General features: G+C 35.4%; 1 protein-coding gene across 1 annotated transcript; it reads left to right on the top strand.

Annotated features, from left to right (window-relative positions):
• The first annotated feature begins 2732 nt into the window (after positions 1-2732).
• Positions 2733-22649, top strand: LOC105445416 (myosin-4-like). The gene is made up of 31 exons (XM_030980146.1): positions 2733-2879; positions 3312-3452; positions 3870-4010; positions 4631-4771; positions 5252-5320; positions 5692-5835; positions 6009-6113; positions 6357-6461; positions 6949-7053; positions 7320-7400; positions 8118-8222; positions 8709-8816; positions 9663-9764; positions 10491-10586; positions 11227-11331; positions 12400-12489; positions 12942-13073; positions 13605-13730; positions 14046-14171; positions 14412-14537; positions 14782-14973; positions 15458-15583; positions 16965-17090; positions 17474-17599; positions 17986-18111; positions 18485-18610; positions 19455-19580; positions 21038-21142; positions 21425-21550; positions 21939-22043; positions 22446-22649. The coding sequence occupies exons 1-31, from the start codon at positions 2733-2735 to the stop codon at positions 22647-22649; spliced, it is 3783 nt and encodes a 1260-aa protein (XP_030836006.1).
• The last annotated feature ends 1183 nt before the right edge of the window (positions 22650-23832 follow it).

Here is a 23832-nt window from a genome sequence, read left to right as displayed (position 1 = left end):
CACTGTAACATTATACATGTAGTTTGGTGTCTCTATAGATTGATGGTAAGTAGGCAAAGGATCATTGTAAGCATCCGTCAAACTTTGCTACAATTTAGGGGGCACGGGGACACAGGCTCCAAATATGTAGCAAAAAGGAAAGAAAGAAAGAAAGAAAGAAAGAGAGAGAGAGAGAGAGCAAACAAAGAGAGAGAGAGAGAGAGAGAGAGAGAGAGAGAGAGTTAGAGGGAGAGAGAGAGAGAGAGAGAGTTGAGAAGTGGAATGCTATAGTCATAAGAAGATGATAGTTACGACCACTTCCACTATCCCTTCACTCAATGGCCATGTTATCTTGTATACCATCAAGTACTAACCCTGGTGCCCAAATCATCGACAAATTTGCAATTCCCCCCCACCCCCCACTTGCTAAACCCACGCTACGCCACTGTTTTCAAATACCGAGAAGTAATATGTGCGCTTCCTTTGCGGATGCTTCCAGGAAAGACCTCTCAAGTTCAGAGAAAGAGAGAGAGAGAGAGAGAGAGAGAGAGAGAGGGGAGAGAGAGAGAGAGAGAGAGAGAGAGGAAAAAAAAAACTTCCAAAGGGTGTCGTTAAATTCTGGTCAAATAATTTCGCAATTTATAATAGATGATGGTTGTATGATCGTTTTAAAAATGATAATAATATGAACATTAAAACATAACTTTTTTACGCGCTTTACAAAATATGAATAAAGAAAGTACAGAAACATGCATGAAATTTGGTCTAAATATAAGAATAAAGAGATAAGGAACGAGAGAGGTAGATATAGATAGGCCTGAACTAGAGGAGGAGTGGATGTGAAATACAGAGAGAGAGAGAGAGAGAGAGAGAGAGAGAGAGACATGGACATTGAAATAAATATATAGATTGAAGGATATAGATAAAGATAAAGATAGAAAAAGAGAGACAGAGAGAGAGAGAGAGAGAGAGAGTGAGATAGATTGAGATAGAAAGAGACAATAAAGGGGCTAGGAGTGGGACGTGAAATAGAGATGAATGGACCCCTCCAATCCCCCCCCCCCCCCTTATCAATGAACGTGTGCCTCCATTCAATTGCCCCTCTCAATATCTGGGCCTGTAAGCAACACCAATGATTATAACTTTAGCCCCTCTTTTTCTCGAATTTTCCCATCTTTCTCTCTGATAAGACCCCCTCTCCCCTTCTCTCCCCTCTTTTTTCTTAATTTTCCCTCCCTGTTTATTTCTCTTTCCATCATAATTATTTTCCCCTGATATTTCGCGGATAGAAGCTGATTTTTGTACTTTTTAATTTTTTTAATTTTCTTCGATGTATTGGCCTTTTGATATCTTGTATGGTTTTATATGGATTAAAAAAATAAATAATTGCTGACATAGCAATCGCTTAATTATTTATCTTCAACAAAATACATAGAATAGCATTCATTCCAGGTTACTTTTTTTTTCAGGGGGGGGGGGAGGTAAAATGACGGATGATAATTCAATTTGTCAATACACTAACACCATAATGCCCGTATGAAATAGATTATCTTTAGAAGGTTATCTTTAGAAAATTGATATAATGGAAACGGGACCCCAGTACAATGAAATATTTGAAACTGCAAAATTATAAGCAACTTAGTTTTTATGAACATGACAAAATTTATCAAAAGTGGAGGCTTTTAATTGTGCTAAAGTTAATATCAATATAAGTTTTTACAAGGGTCTGTCTCATTCATTCTGACTTTATTTTTTACTTCATTTTCCCTTAACCGTTTTTCCTTCATTTCCTTTAAACAAAGAATACGTCCGAGGTTTGGCATGCGGCGATGTTCTTTTATTTCTAGTGTTTATTATCACCTTAAGTTATACAATGGATATAAAATTGATATGAAAAGTATACTACTCATATTAGTTTTATTGTCACATACTTTATTTATTAAATATAACAATAGAAAGCATGCTAAAAGGAACATTCAAACCTAGAGAGAGGCCAAAGTGATTGAAAAATTACGTCGAGCCTCCTAGGCAAGTATTTGTGTACACAGGCGCACGGACGTTTTTGGCAGGCCTTGACTTATGTGTGCTTTCATTGGACCAACTTGTATTGTTACGTCACGATCAAGCTGAAGTTGCTTAACCTGCTGCACATGCGCAGGTGTGTAGGCGCACTCTCATTGGGCTAAAGTTATTATTACGTCATGATCAATCCGAAAGTTGCTCCTTTAGTGCGCATGCGTAGAGGGTTTACGCGCTCTCATTGGACCAAAGTTTATTGTTACGTCATGATCAACCGAAAGTTGCTCCTTTAGTACGCATGCGTAGAGGGTTTACGCGCTCTCATTGGACCAAAGTTTATTGTTACGTCACGATCAAGCCGAAATTCTACCTGTGTTACGCATTCGTCTTAGCAACCAAACTTCACAATGATTTGATACAGCACACTATCGAACACGATTAGCCGCACCTTATCGAAACTTTGCAATAATATTGACGTTTTATACGTTAATGTTATAAATCATTGATATTTAGCGAACGGAAAGCAACCTACGTGACATTGCAGGTAAGCTGAAATCATTTACCTTGTTTTTTTTACACTTTTCAGATGAAAATATGTGGACCCTAAGTTCCGTTGAATTTTTCTCTTTCTATTACGTGCACTTAATTATTACGCCTACTTTAAAATGAATGTTTCACAATAATGTTATCACTGCTACTTTATTAAATCTGTTGATATTTTTGTTTGTTTCAGAATGAGTGTCACAGTAAAGCAGAAGAAAAACCTTCCTCTTCTACCAAGTAGACTGAGGAAGTTGGGTGATACCATCTTACCCCACATGAAGGAACAGCTTGGTGCACGACCCGCAGATTCATTCAAAGTACAGAAAATCCGCGGCGAAGTAAGTGAAATTGACAATATATGAGAACTTGTTTGAGAGAGAGAGAGAGAGAGAGAAAGGGAGAACGGGGGAAAGGGCATGATGATGACGGCTAGTATATGGCCACGAAAGGCAAGCGAGATTATATTCAACAGAACTTAAATTGATTTACACGATGTTTATTAATACCCCACACACGCAAAATATTCGTTTAAATGCACATATTACTACTGGTCATTTAAATATTTGTGACAATATTAAAATCTTTTGATGACGATGATGATGATGATCCATTCATTTGAACTGAACCGATTATGATCAAGATAAAATGATGATGATGGCTCAGGGGATACCATGTCATCAATTTGTATCACATTTCGATAGGGTTAGAATCAAAATCAAAGACACAGACATTAAACATTATCGATGTTGCCCTATACTTACCTCTGGCAGAGCGTGCAACTTTTGCTGAAATTCCTTCAAGAATCTTTTGATCTTGCGCCTACGACCACCCCGGCAGAAACGGTCTGTAAATTGAGACTAAAGATGTCCCACACAGACAACAAGATCAAGAGGATGACAGAACATCTTAAGGTAAGTACAAATTGAGCTTTTTATTTGAAAGGTTCAAGTTATAAACTTGAAAGAAATTTGTATTTTCAGTTTTACAGTCTGTGCATTCATTTGCATACACACAAAATCACATTTCTTTAAAACCACACCGTCCGCTTCGCAGAAAACATGAATGAAACTATATTCTTACTGAGATGATTGTGTGATTATAATCTATTCACTCATCATTTAAGTAATTTTCAGATTGATTTGCCACTGGCATTACCTTTAGGGGAACAAAGTTCCCCACTCGCTGTTCCAATAGCACCATTAAGTAGGAAAAAAGCTCGAAATTGTTATATTTAATAATTTTAGTATGCGTATCTAGTTTTACATTACCATCATAATAAAAGCTGTCTTATTCCTATCCAACTCTATTCAAATTTCTCTCTATTCTAGGACCATGATGTTCTCTTGTTTGACGTACAAGAGGAGCTCAACCTTGGTTCCGAGGTCAATGCGGTCAGAACTGCACGAGCCTTCAAAAAGTACATCAGAACTTCCAAAGAGCAAACCGCTTACCTTGAGAAAACCATCAAGGTAAATTGGAGCTAAAAAATACATAATGATCTTTAATTCATGCTTTATGCAGTCATCAATTAAGGTAGGCTTAAATTGTTTCTAAAATTGAAAATCTCTTTTCTTGTTCCGAAGCAATGCGATATTAAAAATGCGTAAAATAAATATTAATCTCAGGTAGATGTAAACTTATTCATGAAAAGCATTGCTAGTAGTTAAAACCGATCGAAGTTTCAAACATTAATTCCTTGTGGAGATTGGGATACGATTCACCATATCGGCTTTCATGAAAGAGCAATGATATATGGGTTGGTCCAAAAATGTTTTTTTTTTAGCTTAATCAAATTATAATCTTCTATTCTCATAAGAATATGCACAGTTTATTTGCAAGTAACAAATATCTTTCAAGTTCTGATTTCAATCCAACAAAATTTTCATGTAATTTCAAAGTTGCCCTGATAATATTTTTTTTCATCTTTGATTTTAGGGTAACGAGGATAGAAGACATGCAAAGAGATCGCTAGAATATGCTCAGTTATTTGAAAGTAACAGATATCTTTCAAGTTCTGATTTCCATCCAACAAAATGTTCATGTCATTTCAAAGTTGCTCTGATAATAATGTTTTCATCTTTGATTTTAGGGTAATGAGGCACTCTTGAAGACCTGCAAAGAGATCGCTGGAGTATCCGGTCACCATGCTCCTGCTGGCCTAGCTAGCTATTTCAGCTCCACATGGAGCCGACAGCGCCACGTCATCTCAAAGCTCAACAACACCATCCAGGTAAAAATTAAGGAATAAGTGAGAAATTGAACATGTCAGATATTAGATGTGTGCTCCTGATATCCATCCTGTTTCAAGCATTTAAGACCTTCTGTAGTTGATTTCCAGAAATCAACTAGAATTTAATTCCAAGTGCAAAATGCTAATATGTGTAAGAAAAAATATGATCAAATAGTAAAATTAAGAAAAAGACAATCACATTCTGTGAGCATGACGTACAGATTTTAAAATTACGATATGGTTCAGTCAGCTGAAGTACCTTGAAGAAAGGAAACTTTTTTTTTGTAACATTAGCCTAACTTTTGCGTTTCTGTTTTTATTTATTTTTCTAAATAATTTATTTTATTTTTCTAAATAATTTATTTTATTTTTTTATTGTACAATTAATTTAATTTTGTTTTGTTTTCAATTTTTTACAATTTTGATAATAATCATTCTTTTATGAATCCTTGATCATGATTTTCTGTTATTGTGTTATAGGAACTGAAAGAGAATGGCCACTCTCTTCCAAAGAAAGACTCCAAAGCTGACCTAGAAGAGTCTATCCTGGTAAGATAAAAACTAAAAATTGATGAATATTCCTGTCTTTTAATGGCATCCTAACTAAGCCATGAGGTTAATTGTTTTTAAATAATATCAAGACGGAATTCGATTTGAAGAATTAAACATAAAAGACAGAAAAAAGAACAAAAGAAATAAATTAACACATACTTTGATCGAAGTGACTGTTGAATACAAATATTACTATAATTTGAGAAATACATGTTACAAATCAATATTTTTGTAAAAAGATAATCACTTTTAGGAGATACTTGTCTCAAAATATTATGTTAACAGGGTTGTTTGGTAAAATATTATTCAAACGGATGAATGTAAGAAATATAAACGGTTTTAAACAAAATCATCTCTTTTTTGGACAGGATCTGGCTCGAGCAATGGACGTGGACACATCTAACTCCCCCATCTCGACCATAGTCACTGAGATGAAAAGCACCTTCACATCTATGAAGAATGACGTCATCAATCTCAATGACATGGTCAAGGTCAAGAAGGAAGAGATCAAGGTGATGATAATGATGAAAACTAAAAATGTAGCAAAAAAATAATAAATCATTCGACAGCAGGGATTCAATGTTTGTGTGTGTCTACAATGTAATTTTATTTGTAAAACATGCAATGTCTTTTAAAATTGATGGATTATAGAAAGTAACTTTCGGGACTTGATTTTCTTTGATAGAATGTCCAAGATCTCGAGAGGACGAAGACCGATCGCATCGTCGAACTCGAGAATGAACTGGACGATCTCAAGACCAGGAACAACTATCTGGACCTTGACCGGAAGGTAATACATAATTTATAATTAATATATTATCAAACAAACAAAAACCAACATGCAAATAAACTGTGGTAGTCTTAAACAAAATAAACATTAAGAGCAATATAAAAAGCATGATATAACTGAGCAGTTTTAATGTCATATAGAGGATTCCATCACTTTGTGTCAGAACCATCTGTACTTAGTGGCTTTACCTCCTTTCTGTTCAAATTTGACGTGATTTGTGAAATTTTATCTTCAACTTCATAGCAAACCCAAGAAGAGCGCAAGTCAGCCGCCAAACTTGTCAACGACCTGGAGCACAAGATCAGTGATCTTCAAATTGGCAATGGCAGAAAGACGCTTGAGATTGAGGTAGGTTGATTATTTGTGGAAAAAACACATCAACAAACAAACAAACAAACAAGTAAGAAAAAAAACACACCCACAAATAAGCCAACAAAAAACAGAGCCATCTAAAAAGAAAAGGGAGGTCAAGGGTGGATATTATGAAGAAAATCTTCAATAGGAGCAATGAAAACGAAACCCTAATAGTAATAAACAACAGCATTCCATATGCACATTAACCAGGGAACCCTTCGAAAAAATTTAAAATGAGGGAGTTACATCTATATGAAAAATATGCTTCTATTCATAAAGATAACATAAAGGGACTAAGAATTCATCTTTAAATGCTTTAAACTACTTCTCATGAAACTTATTTGAATGTTTGATAAAGTCTTTGCACTCTGTTGACTTATAAATAGTGATATTGAATCTAAGTGATTGAATGAAGCCGAATAATGTATGATTAAACCTCAATTAAATTATTCTAACGTTATCTAAATCTTATTTTCTTCAGGATTTGCTTCAGCGTTACGAGGAAGCCGGAGAGGTTGTTTCTAACCTTCAATCAGAGCTGGATGACACCAAACAACTCAACCAGTTTCTCAATCTACAGATCAAGGTATGAGTGTATACAACCATGAGTCACCAAGACAATACTGCCGCAATCAACAATTTGTTTTTTCTATGAAATTGGAACATGACTGATGTCAAAAATAATGTGCAATTCAGAATAATAATCACATACATTTTTTTCACATGATAGCCGAACTTGATCCAGTTTGTAAAGTGAAATTATTGTTTGCAGTAAGCATACCTTAGTTATCGGATAAGTATCATGATTATTATTATATTATATACAGTATACATTACTCTGCTAACCCGCAGGACTTAGATAGGCCTAATGCTAAGGACAACGCTGCTGTCGATTGGGAACAACAGAAGAAGGAACTGGAATCAGATCTTGAGGTAATACCATTTTACTACATTCCCAAGGATTCATTCTATATCAAAAGTTTAACCTGAGAATAAGATTCTATTTATTTTGAACAAAACGTTATAAAGAATCAGAACTTGAGGTAATACCATTTTGTTACATTCCTAACCCTAAGGGGTCGTTCTTTTTTAAAAGTTTAAACTGAGAACAAGATTCTGTTTAATTTGAAAAAAACGTTCTAAAGATTTATAATGTCATATTCTGTTTCAGAGCCTACGAACAGCTGAAGTTCAGGCAAGCGCTCAAGTCTTGTCTCTAAAACAGGAACTTGGTGAGCTGAAAGTTCAGAAGGATGACGCGATTGTAGATCTAAAGGTATAACACTTATATCATTTCATTTCAAACACAAGTGTAATAATTTACTTTGAAAATAATGAACCATAGTAAAAGTTGATATGTATATAAACACAGTGCAAATAAGGCAACAAGACATTGAAGCAATTGACTTGTATAGTGTTAACGATAATGAAACTACTATTAATTAAAAAAAAACATTAAATCATGCAGACATTTGATAATGATAATCATAGTCATAACGATAATGCGTGAACATAACTTTGGCAAATAATAATTTAAAAAACAAAAACAAAACAAGACAAGGCATTATTACAATAATGGTGATCCATCAAAATTCAAATGACTTTAAAAACTCCATGACTTACATGTTCTTTTATCTTTGTGCTAAATAGAAACTACAAACCAGCGAGTCCAAGAAAGACAATCAGATCTTGGAGCTGGAGAAAGAAATCGCCATCTTGCAGAAACAGAAACAAGAACTTGAGACAAACCTTGAGGTACATAATAACATCAAATAAATCAATTTTTTTCAGGATGATATCAAAAATATAAAATCAAAAGCTCCGTGAACGAATTTTTGATAGAGAGAAAGAGAGAGAGAGAGAGAGAGATGAAGAGACAGCTAGAAGAAAGAAAGAGAGAGGGGGAGATAGAGAAAGGGAGAGATAGAGAGAGAAAGAGAGAGTGAGAAAGAGAGAGAGCATGAGAAAGAAATGAAATCATATCAGGAAATAGAGTGTGAATACAAAGCTATAGAGGGAAAGGCTTGGCCAATGATAATCATTTCGAAAACAGGTGAAATAGAAACAAGGCCCTGTTTCATAAAACTTGTAATCAATAAGAAATTACAATAACTATTATAAGCTACGAAAATCGTGGCATTTGATTGGCTGAGAGCAAATTTGTCACAGATATTTAGCATTTGTTATTGATAACAAGTTTTATGATCTTGACTGCCTTTTTATCTTTTAAATCAACTCCAGACCCAAAAGTCTAAGGACACCCAGACAGACCTTCCCAAACCCGAGTCGCAAGATCAAAAGACTACTGAGTTCTTTAGGAAGACCGTCTATGACTTCACAATGCCAAAGGTATTATTTTTTATATGATTTATATGATTTTTATATGATATAGTTTTTATGATTTAAAGTTAGTCCATCTTTAAAGTGACTCGGTAACATTGTTGAAGGTTGATGAAAAAATTGCTTAATTTTTGTATAAAATGTTACTTACTATATTCCTTCTGACATGCAAAAAATTCTAACAAAATTCTCAATCCACGAAGATATCTATGGTTTTCTTTGAAGGCGTCAATGTATGACACCCTCTAACAGTGATTAACAGTAAATTCTCCCAACCATTTTTGAATTTTTCCAACCGTTTTTCCATGAAAAAAGGACATAAAACAGGCTGTAAAAAATCTGTCAACACTTAAATGTATGTAATGGAATGTAGAGCCATTTTATTGCTTTGTGACGATTTACATTCACCTAAAATCTCATCTGAACAATGTTACCAAGTCCCTTTAATTGAGAATTCGTAATCATGAATTATGAAAATAATATTCTTTAACTATTATCTTTAATAATAATTATATAGGCGCATGACCGAACAGAGAGCAAGGGCGGAAGCCTTGTTATGACCTTGCAAAGGAAAATCTCCGACTTGGAACAGGAGAAGAAAGATCTGACTTCACAACTCCAGGTAATATAGGGTTGCATTTAGTATTATTAAGAACTGCAAGGTGTAAATATAAAGTTCATATGTACAATAAGCAGGATCCACCATAGCAATAACACTGGTCATTTCTTTCTAAGTGATAATAATAGTTGTCAAAAGAATTCAGATATTCTCATGAATTCGAAATATCATACACCTTAATAGTGTTTTATAAGTGAATTTGATCAAATCACTTGATACCGCATTTTACTTCTCAGAGTCATCCTGTAAGAGACGGAGCCGAAGATGACCATGTGCTGGTGGAAAACAAAGTTGACGATTCGCTCAGGCAAATGAAAGAACAAGGTCTACAACTCGAGGTACATTATCGCGAAATCTTTGGTCATAAGATCTACTGTAGAAGAATATTTCTCAGAATATTGTGATCCTCTGAGGGATAAGCCTCTTTTTCCGTGGGCTATATTTTGGAGTGTCACTTTAAAACAGCTCTTCCATTCTTTGTGTTTTCATTTTGTAAATTCCCTTTAAAGCCCCACTGCCCTACTTGTAGCTACTTGCTCCCTCTATATAGAAAACTTCCCCAATCGGTGCCTATTGGTCCCCCATGATCCTCTTTTTCTTATGTTAGTTGAGAGCTGAGTTAATGAGATAGCCACCTGCAGCAGTGACCTCGCTGTGTGGTCTAATTCCTTCTGGCCCAGTAGTATTGACGGTCTTTAACATTTCTGAGAAAGTATGATTTCATTGATTATATAATTCGAAAATATTTAATTTAATGTCAGTGTGCTTATCAAATTATTATGGTCCTTCTCTTCATTTCATGTTCTTTATTCGCACATTATGATAAAAGTCAAGGTTGCAAAAAATAAATTTAACATGATATAAACAAAATACAAAACATACACACAAACAAAAAACAGAGTTCTCCCTGAAAATATTGCATTTCTGCAATTTCTTCAGGGAGAAAAGCAAAAATAACAATGATAGTTTTGTAAGTTCAAGTCCATTTTTTTACCCCACTAATGAGTGATAAATCAGGCCGTTATCCCTTGAGATTTGCTTGTCTTTTGGTTGCTTTTTTGCAGCGCCTGCACCAAGAGAAAGATGATCTGATCTCACAGCACGAAGCAGATATATCACGGGTTACGAAGAAGAATGTGGAGCTAGCCAAACTCCTCCAGGTGTGTACCAAATTCGCTTTCCATTAAGAACATTGACTAATAATTAAAAAAATTGCAGAGTAGAGATTGTTTGTTAAAAAAAAAGGGGGGGGGGGGGTAAAGATTATCCTAGCTTATATTCGTATTTCATGCACGTACCATGAGTATAAAAATATGTCAAAAATATATCGTAAAAAACATTTGAATCTAAACATTAACATTTTCCGACGAGTTACGATGCAGATCAGCCAAGTATTTCTTAGAGAAAAAGAAATATCATCTCGCAATTACGAATTCAGAGTGTGAGCAAATATGATCAAGGCATTTATATCTGCAACTAAAAGAAAACTGTCATTAACATGTAGCTTTATTTCATCTCTCCTTTGGCCTTATTGGCCCGAATTCACAAAGGAGGTTTGTCGACAAACCTCCTTTTGTTTCGACAATCCTCCTTTTGTCTTTTACAAACCAAGGTTTGTAAAAACGCGTCGAAACGCGTCGTATGACGCACATAAACCTCGGTTTGTCGACAAACCTCCTTTTTGAATTCGGGCCATAGTGGCGGGATTGGTAAAATATATGCAGTTGCCAACTCCTATATTTCTTGACTTTCATGAGTGTTTTAATAATCCTTTTCTTGTTTTTTTTTTTTTTGTGTCAGGGTTTGATTGATCAACGTCGAGAATCGATCTCTTTGATCCAGGAATGTGGTGATCAGTGTGAGTGCCTCGATCTTCTTCTAAGACGAAACACGGAAAGATTACGGGTAGGTACAAAATCTATTATTGTTTGATCGTTTTACCTGACTGCTATAAGACAGCGTGTGTAAGCTCGTAATTAAGCAACCAGGGGACCGACGGCTTCAATTCCTCTCCTGGTAATGATGATTAATGCCTTACCAGAGGGCACTGGCACATCGACTTGGTTTCGAACCTGGGACCTCTCGGTTACGAGACCACTGCTCAACCATGACTGTCGCTGAGCCATTATCATTGTGGTCATCTTTTTTATTTGATCTCGCTCATTGAAGACATGTTAGAACATCATTGGTTTTAAAAAATTCACTTGATAATAAAGACAAGTACAAGATGACAGATTACTGAGAATTACAAGAGGAAAATAAGAAAGAAAGAAGAAGATAGAAGAAGGGGACGAAGAAAAGGGAAATCTTAGAAAAGATGAAGGAGAAGGGGAAGGAATAGAAAAATAAAAAGGAGAAAAAGAAGAAAGATGAAGAAGAAAGAAAGAAAGAAAAAGAAGCAAAATAAAAGGTAAAAAAAAAGAAGAAGAAATAGAAAAAATGTAAAAAGGAATTCAGGAGACAAAGAAGAAGTTTTGTTTTGCTTTGGTTGGCTTTTTCGTTGATGTCGTTAATTATTTCTTTTTACCAGCAAAATAAAAATCCTTATCCTAATCACCATTGTTGTCATTGCTTTGATACAGTCCGCACTGCGAGAGAACGAAGTCCTTCTCGCAAAACAGGACAGTCACGCCAGTGAGGCCTCTCTTCTCAAGTTAAAGCTAAAACATCTTAAGTCAAAACTCAAGGTAAAAAGACACTAACAGAGTTATCAAGGAACATTATAATCCATAGGCATTCGCCCATTTTCAATGCTTCTTTGAATCTTTAACAATTTTGATTTGAATATCGAAATATCATCAATTATAATTTCTGACTAACTTAAGGAAACATCATGATCATTCTAATTTAAATCGTCAATAATATGTATATGTACATGCACCTGCGCAACAACAACAACAATAAAAAAAAAGCATAGCATTATTGTTTGATATACTACTTTTCACTATTGATATTTTTAATTTTTTATTTCAGGGTGAAAAGGAGAAACACCGCGTGATGACCAAGAATACAACTCGCCAGGAGAAGGTGGCCGGCATTGCCAACCCTGTCGGGACCCAAGAAGTAAACAATTGTTTTTTACGATTATTTAAACCACTTGTTTATTCACTTTAAACCTTCAAAAAGGATTTTGAGGAATATTCAGATAACAATGATTTGCAATATTCAATTGCAAATTTAAATGAAATTACAATAAAATGGAAATATTCATGGAATTATAAAGTTTCCCTCACTGACATTTCATGTAAATGCGACACTCTTAAATCTGTTATTCTAATCCTATATTTTATTCGCTTATCTTTAATCTACCTTTTCCATAACAAAAATGTCAAAGTTTTTATAACTACCTTTACTTAAACGTTCGTGCACTTTCCCCAACAACACTGTCCCGAATTCAATCAAGTAAACCACTATAAAAGAATACAACGTTTTGCATGCCAGTCGGGCAAATATAATTTAGCATTTTTTACTTACCCATCGATAATTATAATTTGGTTGCCCCGGAACTTTTTTAGCACACTGATGTTGACGGAAAGATGGCAGCCATGACTCGAGAAGTTGAGAAGCTTCGAGAAAAGATCGCCCACTTGAAAACCAAAATGGCCGACATCTCCACAGAACTAGAGCAGAGTCAGCAAGATTGTCAGGTAGCTTGGCCATCATGACAATATTGTCAAAAATTAAATTTAATAGCTGTAGGATTCTTGTGAGAGCATAGTGTTAGAATACAAACAAGTATACTACCACCCTCACAAATGGGATCCATCGATAACCTCATTTTGTAATGAATGTGAGAACTAGATAGCTGTGTATCAGAACAAACCAAATAATATGTATAATACATAATTATGTAAATATGTATTGCTAACCCCATTTCCCCTAGCTTGTTGTAAGCTTCATAGAAAAGGGATAAAAACGAGTCATGTCAATACTCAGAAATAAGGGGGAAAAGGAGTGATTTATTATTGAAATCTTCCGAGGAGAGGATGTACTTGGGCTTCCTGCATGTTAAACTCTTTGCAAGTTTGATTATTATTATTTTTTGTGGGGGGGGGGGGGGGGGAGGAGACGTCCCTTCCTTCACTTACTTGATACGCCATCGGCTATTATCATCAGAAATTCAGTATTTCATGAGGTTTATTACAGTATGTCTTTTTTTTCTTAATTGTGTTCAACAGAAGGTGGAGGAAAATTTTGCCAAAGCATCTCAGCAGCTCAAGAAGTTTGAAAGTGGGATGGAAGTGGTACAGAAAGAAAAGGACAATCTTTCTTCTCAAATCAAAAACATGCAGAAGGATAAGAAGGTAAGTTAAACCCTTGCGTTTTAATTTTGTTCCCTCTTTCATCTACAGTATTGGTAGTTTTTTTTATAGGATTTAGATATATGGTTTTGAATAAATGATGAACTATAGTTGGAGAACCTTGAGCAACATGCATGGTGGATATGTGCGCTATATAAATATCCAATATTATTATTATTATCATTATGATAAAATAATGTGAATTAATGAAAGTATTGTAAGCGTATTATTTTCATGTTCTTCGCCTCTCTCTTGCTCTCCCTTTCTTTCTTCGACACAAATATCAATCAAGTACTTATTTTATTTAATTTGATATAGGAATTGGACAATCAACTAAAAGCTGTGAATGAAGAGAAAGACCAACTTCAATCTCGCGCTGACAGCATGGAAGAAGAGAAAGATGATCTTTCGGCTCAGCTGAGTGAAGCTCATAAACAATACCAGGTATATAAACACTAATTGGTGATTGAAAATTATGTTCTGATAGGATTATTTCATATCTGTAATGTTATGACTATATCTTCGAAAAAGATCAGATGATTACATTGAATATTTTCAAAAAATGGCATGTACAATCTTGTACTTTCAGTTGAAGGAAAAAAACAATGGCTTTCTAATTGCCTCTCCAACTCCATATTTGTTTATATGTATAGATTATTGTGCAAATTGAATTCATTTTGGTAGGAATTGGAAGAGGGATTCGCGGCTGTGTATGCGGAGAAGAAACAACTGCAGACTCTTACTCTCAGCTTGGAGGGGGAAAAAGACGAACTTTCAGCTCAGCTCAGTGAACGTCTCCAGCAATATCAGGTATAAACAATACAAAAGCACAAGTCAAAATATAAAAATAGAATAAAACATGCATTGAATATAACAAAGAAGAATGTACATTAATGTAAGGTACTAATAACATTCTAGAAACGGACATCGGACGAAGGCAGTGTCTTCTCATGTAATTATAAATCTACAATCGGTAATTTTGTTACTCTTTTCTTCAATATCTGAAACGAAGCGTATATATTTTTTTATCAAGAGATTGCATTAATTTTCTTAGGAACCAGAACAGAGTTTCACAGCCGAGGACCAAGGGGGAGAACTAGAATGGGACGACGAGATAGAACCCATGCAAGAGGAGAGAGAATCATTCCAGGAGGAGATAGAATCATTCCAGCCTCGCTATAATAGTTTTACAGAGGAGAGACATGAACAGAAGTTTAAACTCAGGAAGACTCCCAAACAGCGCCAGGTACAATTTCCTATCAGGTTGTTCTTCTGAGTAGGTTTGTTTTAACTAGATAGATTAAAAATATAACAAATTCATTACACAAATTTAGGACAGGAAAGAAAATCACTTTACAAAGTTTAATCAAATACTATCGAAAACATTGAAATTATATGGAAAAAGATTGACTCAACATCAACAACTTCTAAAGCTTTGAGTTACGCAGGATCAAATAATTACAGACCCAAACGCTTAGAATAAAATGCCATGTAATGTTAACGGAGTTTGGCAAAGAGAATAAAACAAATCGTGCGTACAGACTAGACTACTAGTACTAGTATTACAATTATTGTTGTATAAGAGCTATCATTATGCCATTGGCTTTATGAAAATATTTAAACGGGAGACTGAAATGAATGATAAACAGAATCTAAAACAGAATATAAATGTATACATTAATTTTGACATATTTAATTACCACATAATTATATTCAATTGATTCATTTAGTTCCTGGGGGAGATAATCCCGGTCATCAGAAAGAAAACGGATCCTGAAAAGAAACAACCTAACAGTCAAGCAGAGAAACACGACGACCTCTCAACTCGGCTTGAGGAAGCCACTCAGAAATATCAGGTAACTTTGATTATTTAATGAAAAATATGAAGAATCACATTAAAAATAACTCAATATGACAGATATATCTCTTTCATAACCAAAATAACACAATGACAAAATAATTTGAATGATTTGTTTTTTGAGGTAATGAAATTTGGTGTAATCATTACATAGACTGATGTCACCCTTAGATGTTCTTTTGGAATCTATCAAAAAGAGAATTAAAAAAAAGCTTTCCATTTTCCTCTGTCAACCCCCTCCTTCTCATCCCTTTCTGTATCTCTTGTTGTCTCTGTCTTTGTCTCTGTCTAACTCTCTGTCTCTGCCTCTCTATCACTCTCTGTCTCTGTCTCTCTCTCTGTCTCTCCATCTCTCTCTCTCTCTGTCTCTCTCTGTCTCTCTGTCTCTCTGTCTCTCTCTTTCTCTCTCTCTCTGTCTCTCTCTGTCTCTCTGTCTCTCTCTCTCTCTCTGTCTCTCTTTCTCTCTCTTTCTCTCTCTCTTTCTCTCTCTCTCTCATAGGCACTGGAAGAAGAATATGATATTTTACACGAGGAGAAGATAGAGTTTCAATCTCTGGCTGACAGCTTGGCTGAAGATAATTACAAACTATCAACTGAAATAGGACAGGGGTACAAGGAGAAATATGTAAGTAGAGATAGCTACGATTATGTACACTATCTACACACAAAAACAGCGCAAAATGAATGATACTCTGTCAACACAATATTCAATATACTTAATTAATAAGTTTGGACGTTTTGTAATTTATTAGGCCAAAATTCTCATTGCTTGTTTTTGTAATATAGGTCTATCTTAATCATGTAAATAGGGATGAACATATAAATCATTAGACGCTTTCCAACTTTCCAAAATTGACCAGTAATGGATCTTCTTTTAAAAGTAGTAACCGATAATGATTATATATGATTTTGATTGCTGCTGAAGTCTATGTTGTAACTTGTAATAAACAACTAGACAATATTAAACTATAGGAATTAATGGCGCTGATTGAAATACCACTTGAAAAGAACTGTGAAGTCGTGATCTAATAATAATAATAATATTGGATTCTTACATAGCGCACGTATTGACCTTGCAAGGTCCTCAAGGCGCTCCAACATTACCCGGCTATGCTATAGGCTGCCGATTTCGACGCTCACAGCATTTCAAGAAATTCCTTCCCACCGGTACCCATTTAACACCTGGGTGGAGAGTGGCAAGTGTAGATCAATGTCTTGCCAAAGGACATTAGTGCCGCGGCGGGACTCGAACCGCGGACCCTGTGATTCACAGTCCGACGACTTATCCACTACGCCACAACACCTCTTTTCCCTTTCTCTGGAAAGGAGAAAGGAAACTTTAAAAATTGAATAAATCAAATTTCATCTCCTTCTAACAGGCACTGGAAGATAAACTTAGTTCTTTGGAAGAAGAAGGTGAGAAAGAACAAGAAGTTGCTGCAAAACTGAAGGAGGAAAATGGCACCCTTTCAACTTCACTCGGATCCATGCGTAATCTATGCAAGGTAATATATATATTGTAGAGAGAGAGAGAGGGAGAGAGAGAGAGAGAGAGAGAGAGAACACCCATTGCAAATGTGTCATTACACCATGTTTTCCTGACACATGAAACGCTTTGAAAAATATTGTAGAAGATATAAGTTCATGCGGTGAGAATATACATTACTCTCTATCATATTGCTCGGTTAAATCGATTTGAAATGTTTGGACGCTAAGGAAACTTAAACGATCGATGCAGTTTGTCGTGATCAGAATTGCCATATTTTTGTAACAGTGTGAAGTCTGTTCAATCTGTTACAGATATACTGTACAATCTAAACTTTGCCTGGAAAATTAATTTCATATTTTGACGTTTATGTTATATGTTTGATCTATTTATAATAATTAGCATCTCCAAGAAGAGATGGAGAGTTTGAACCAAGACAATGAGAAACTCCGTCAGGAACCTACACACGTTGAGAGTCAAGACGATGGACTTTTCGAGGAACTTGAGAAAAGTATGGAGCTATGTCAGGTAATAAATCTCAAAAGGACTTCGCAATGGGTTACTTTTTTCAAGCGCAATTAAAATAGGGGCACGTATTCTTAAAAAGACAAATATTGCAGTCTCTTGATATGTATAGGAAAAGATATAGTTATTGAGGATTTTTTTTTCTTTTTTTTTTAATTATTGGCTCTTTTTTCAAACAGAATAAACAATTAGTTAACCTCATTTCGATTCGACACTTTCCTCTCTCTCAAATAAAATATGGCTGTCTGTATGCTTATGTTTAGGACTTCGTGTCGTAGCTTCAAGCATTTGAGTACACGAGTTAATTAATTACATTATGAATCTCTTCTATTCCTCCGCTAACCCATGCCCATAACCTCAAAATGTCTTTATTTTTCTACTTTCTTCAGGTCTTAGAAGAAAAAGTCGCCGCTGCAGCCACCGAAAAAGCACAGTTCGAGCAAGAAGCCTTGAAATGGGAGAAAGAAAAGGCCAATCTTTTGACACAACTTCAAAACAGTCAGGCACAGTTTCAGGTATTTCTTTCATTATATTTTCAAGATAGGTAAGGCCTATTTTGATCTTTGAATTTTCATGTTTTTATTTTATATTTCGAAATTTATTTCTGAACTGAATGTTGTTGACAATGAAGAAGTAATCTCAATAGCGTTTTTTTGTTGGGGGAGGGGGAGAAATTCTCATTATTTCCGCTTCCGGCTTTTGGCCTTGGTCACTTTTTTTCTTGAGAATCTGTGTATTATGTATGATTTATTGAATTTGTGAATAATAAACATTGAATTGATTTGGAATAAAATGCTCTTAGAGGCACTTTTGGAAGAATTAATATGTACCCGTACACATGTATACAATGTTTTATAAATGTGGTTTCGATTTTGTTTTTCCTGATAGCTGTTGCAAGATCAGTTCGAGTCTGTTAGTCAAGATAGTGAAAATCGTCACATACTTGGTTCAAAGTTGATTGAGGAAAAGGAAGAACTTTCCATGGAACTTGAAGACAGTCGCAAGGAATGCCAGGTAAAACAAAAATAGTTAATATTCTTTTTTTAGTGTTTACAATTGAAAAAAGGATATTATAATCTGAAAATAGTAATATGTAATTTTAAGAATGTCCGAGACCTAAACCATTGCTATTACAAGTCCCTCTTTATAACTTCATGTTTGAATCTATAACATAGTTATGATTACAGTCGATGCATAATTCATTGGTTACAAACTCGTTTTTCACATTTCACATCATTATGGTAATTTCCATAATTATCTTCATCATCATCATCATCATCATCATCATCATCATCATTATAATCACGACAACCACCACCACCCCCATTACCACCACCATTACCACCACCACCACCACCATCATCATCATCATCACCGTCATCATCATCATCATCATCATCATCATCATTATCACCATCATTCCCATTATCAATATCATCATCATCATCACCACCATCATCATCATGATCGTCACCGTCATCATCATCATCATCATCATCATCACCATCATCGTCATCATCGTCATCACCATCATCACCACCATCATTATAACGACAACAAACAAAACCACCACAACCACCACCACCACCACCATCATCATAATCATCACCATCACCATCATCATCATCATCATCATCATCATTATCACCATCATCATCATCATCATCATTAATATCACGACGACAACCACCAACACCATCATCATTATCACGACCACTACAACGACCACGACCACGACCACCATCATCATCATCATCATCATCATCAACCTCATCATCATCTGCATCACCTTTATTACCATCAATACCAATGTATACACCAATCTACTTTTATATTGAACATGTTCATGTTAATTCAGGAATCCGATGTAAGACTGGAAATCATCCACAAAGCGACTGAAATACTCGACAAGAGGATCGCTGACATACAGCAGGACAGGAGAGAGCTCCAGGAGAAATTAGAGACTGCTGAGAAAGAGCGTCTGGTGAGGATAATATTGTATTATAATTTTAAAGAAAAGATTAAAACACAACATAAACAAAATAAAATTACATACTATATAGCGCCTTTACAAAAACATGCTCAAAGCGCTTTACATTAGTATATTAATTTTTTTTTTGGTGCTCTCCAAGTACATACACTGTAAATTTGTTCTGTAAAGCTGTGTAAGGTAATTCAAAAAAAAAAAAGTTGTGCACAGCCTATCTTAAGGCCCGGTCACACAGAGGGGACGCATGGGGGACGCACGGCCGGCGCATGGAAAATGTGCAATTTTGGCCAGTGCGTTGTCGTGCGCCCAACTTTTGTCGAAGCTATACAGCTAGCTGACACCAAATGCATAGCGCGCTGGACGCATACGGGGCGTATACAGGGCGCACACAGGGCGCACACAGGGCGCACACAGAGCGCACATGAAAACAACTTCCACGAATGCACAGCGTGTTGCTAGCGCGCTGGACGAATGGTCCACGCATGCACCGCGTTCTACGACGCACGGCCGGCGCATTGGAAATCGGAAAAGAACGTGTGCCTAACTTTTGTCATAATTTTGGAAAAGCTAGCGAGCTGACACAAAATGCACGGCGTGTAGCTAGCGCGCTGTGCGTATACAGGGCGTGTGCTCCGCGTTTGTCTGGCGCTGGTCTAGCGCGCTCCACGCATGTCTGGCGCTGGTCTAGCGCGCTCCGGCGCATGTCTGGCGTGCCTTTGGCGTGTATATTCATGCGTCGAGCTCGGCGCACGTTTTTGAGCATGCTCAAAAAATCCCGACGCACACAGCGAATGACGACGCATGCATAGCGCTGGTCCAGCGTTGGTCCAGCGCGCTCGACGAACGAGTAACGAATGATGACGCACGCCTAGCGAACGACAACGCACTGGCCCAAATTGCAAATTTCCAATGCGCTGGCCGTGCGTTCCCCATGCGTCCTCCCTGTGTGACCGGGCCTTAAGGAAGATGAAAAAAGTTGTTGAAGTCAGTTAGGTAAATGCATAAGGATTCAGGAAAATCGAAATGCAAACAATTCGTATATTGTTTTTGAAGTATAGATCACAGCAATGGATGAAAATGAAACGTTGTCGGTATAAGGGTTATTACCTAGAACGTGAGCATAATTAAAAAATGAAGCTTAAAGGCCCACTGCACTACTTGTAGCTACTTGCGCCCTCTATATAACAAACAATGCCTAATCGGTGACCATTGGTCCCCCATGATCCTCTTTTTCTTATGTTAACTGAGAGCTGAGTTGATGAGATAACCACATGTCCAGTGACCTTGCAGGGCGGTCTAATCCCTCCTGTAAACTACGGCAGATAAGCTTTAACAAATGTTAGCCTTCATTTAATACCTTTTTGTGTGTTTTCAGGAATTAGGAAAAGTGACAATATTTTCATGTCTGTAATCCGTTTCCGATTTACGATTCTTTTTTTTTTCTTCTTCAGGAATTCACGGAGCAAAATAAGGCTGCCATGGAAAAGGTCGAACAAGCGGAAGAACTCAGAATGGAGATTGAGGAAAAGAATAAGAAACTCGAGTATGAAATCAAGGTAAAAACTTTGTGGTACAATTTTATTTATATAAATATAGATTTTGTTTAAGTTCTAACAAAAGAAAAAGTTCTTTTGCCATGAAGGTTTGCGGGTCAGGTAATGAAACAGTACTTGAATTCTAGACGCGTTTGCATTCTCTTTCTTTTCTCCTTAGTAAAATTCTTATCCCCGTGAGTCCAAAGAAATTTACATATATAGTTATCATTGATCCCTGGAATGTTCAATTCTATATGTCACGAATGAGTCTTAACTTTATTGTTTGTTTTGCCATCCCTACAGCTGGCTAAGAACAAAGTTAAGACTGCCTTCGCTATGGCTGACGACTACAAGGATGATATCAAAGATCTTAACGTTCACAACAGAGGTCTCAAAAATCAAATAGAGTTCCAGAAGAAAAACAACGAGGTAAGTAAAATATTGTAATTATTATCATTACATGTATCATTATTATTATTATCATTATTAATATTATTATTATTATTATTATTATTAGTAGTAGTAGTAGTAGTAGTAGTAGTAGTATTATTATTATTTATTATTATTATTATTATTATTATTATTATTATTATTATTATTATTATTATTATTATTATTATTATCATTATCATAATTATTCATAATGTTTTTTAATAATTAAAAAAAAGTATTATCTATATATACAAATTTTGATTATTCTCGTTATTATTTTTTCTCGCAGAAATAGTGTGTAGACAGAGCACTTATCGATTAACAGTGAAATATGCTAAGCCCGTGCAAGTAAAGACCTAACAATATCCAAACCTTTATCTCCTAGGAGCTTAAAGAGAAAGCATCCACGATGATCGAAATGATTGCTCTCCTGGAGGAGAAATTATTACTAGCTGAGAATAAACAGAAGGAATGTGAGGAAGAACTACAGGTAAGAAGCCTCCCATCTCAGTTTTATTTTTCTATTTTTTTTTAATTTCGAATACTTTTTATATCAAGTTTAACAACAAAAAGTCTTGAAAACAGGACGCCTGGGTTCAAAACCAAAACAGCGCGCTATTCGAAAGGAATAAGTTACCAAATAGCTCCGCTAGTCTGTCTTGGGCGATTAAATTTCATTTAAGCTTAAACATAATTATACTGTCGACCAACTCTCTGAAAGTAAAGATCTCTATGGGGCGAAAACACAATATGATAAATGTAAATTGACACAAGATTGATTTCAACATCCTTATAGAGGCCTCAAATCCCAAAACTAATTAAATATATATATGTGCATTTCGTTTAGAATTCCTCAATTATTTTACTCTTTCTGTTTTTTTCTTTTCTTCAGAGTATGAAAGCTTCAGTGGCCGCAGCCGCCATTCAGTATGGACTCATAGAAAAGGTTGGGGATTCAATCTGCATCACTGACCTGTTCCAGGCTCTCGATGACATGAACCAACTCAATGCACACTTGAAACTCGAGATTGCGAATTTGAACAGGACCAAAAAGACCTTCGAAGAAATGGTACGTCACACCGTTAAATTTGATTGAGTATATATCGCATTATCCTAAATTTATTTTTAATTAATGAAGTTTGTGTTTAAATTATATGACATTGATTACAGTTTTACTTGCTTTTGTGTCTAGAAGGAAAAGAAATCATGTAATGAAAGTTTTCATTAATTAGATGAGGAATTGAAGTCTTTATTCATATTTATTTAGTAAAAATGACTGCAAACATTAGCTTTGGGGAATTTGAAATAACAAATAAAATTCCCGTATTCCGATTTTGTTTACTCTCTTAGATCAGTATTCCGGCTATTGGAGATCCCTTTCTTGAATGCGGAGATTCGGCTGCAGAGAAAAGGTAAAGTAGTTCTTTTATCAGATGAAAAGCTAATAAGATTAGATACCTTTAGAATATTATATTTGTAATAATTCAAAATATGTTTTTTGTACTTCTTTGTCATAAAAATGTCACACCTTGATTGGAACTTGAAGCTAAGTTTGAAGAATCCTCAACTAAAGTCTGAATCATTTCAATTCATTCGCCAAGATGGATATACCAAAATCAAAGATTCATTTACCTGCAAGTTTCTCCGCCATGAAAAATACACACACACACAACAACAACAACAACAAAACGTAATCAAACAAACAAGCAAGCAAAGTGCAATCAGGAAAACAATCGAACGGACAGAAGATAAAAGAAGTACTGCAATTTAACTCTAAATTGATTTTTCTTTCTTTTCAGTCCTGGAGAGCGAGAGAAGTGTGAACTGAAGGAGATGTTAGAAGATCTTCAATACCAGAATTGCAGACAAGAAAGCTTGATCAAGAAACTAAGATATCAACTCTCTGTGTAAGTATAATCAAATTTAAACAGTCACCATGATGAGATAAAATTGAAATGACAATGTCCATGTGACACCAAATACGTGACGGTTCCTCAACTGATTTGGCACAGTCACGTAATCTGCCTATGTGTTTTTAAATGTTATTTTGTTATATTTCCATATGTGATGAGTTCTCATAGAGGATAATTGTGTTAGTATCAATAATGAATAAGATTAGTAATCGATGGTTCATAACGAGGCCGCCATCGATTTCAAGCTTACCGCTCATGATGGCGGTCTCCTGCATTTTCTGTAATTTATCTTTTTTCATTGAAATTCTATTTGTGTTTGTATGCATCTTATTCAATGTACTTAAAAATGTATAATTATGTAAAATG

The sequence above is a fragment of the Strongylocentrotus purpuratus genome, unplaced genomic scaffold (assembly GCF_000002235.5).
Source record: "Strongylocentrotus purpuratus isolate Spur 01 unplaced genomic scaffold, Spur_5.0 spur5_scaffold_10, whole genome shotgun sequence".
Classification (NCBI taxonomy): domain Eukaryota; kingdom Metazoa; phylum Echinodermata; class Echinoidea; order Camarodonta; family Strongylocentrotidae; genus Strongylocentrotus; species Strongylocentrotus purpuratus.
Note: the sequence above shows the minus strand (reverse complement) of the source record. Positions and strands in the feature narration are given on the sequence as shown.

Coding starts and splice junctions, on each gene's coding strand:
- LOC105445416 (XM_030980146.1), top strand. CDS start 2,733: ATGAGTGTCACAGTAAAGCAGAAGAAAAACCTTCCTCTTCTACCAAGT. Junction 11,332..12,399: donor GAAACACGGAAAGATTACGG/GTAGGTACAAAA, acceptor TTTTTATTTCAG/GGTGAAAAGGAGAAACACCG. Junction 18,112..18,484: donor ACAGTCAGGCACAGTTTCAG/GTATTTCTTTCA, acceptor TTTTCCTGATAG/CTGTTGCAAGATCAGTTCGA.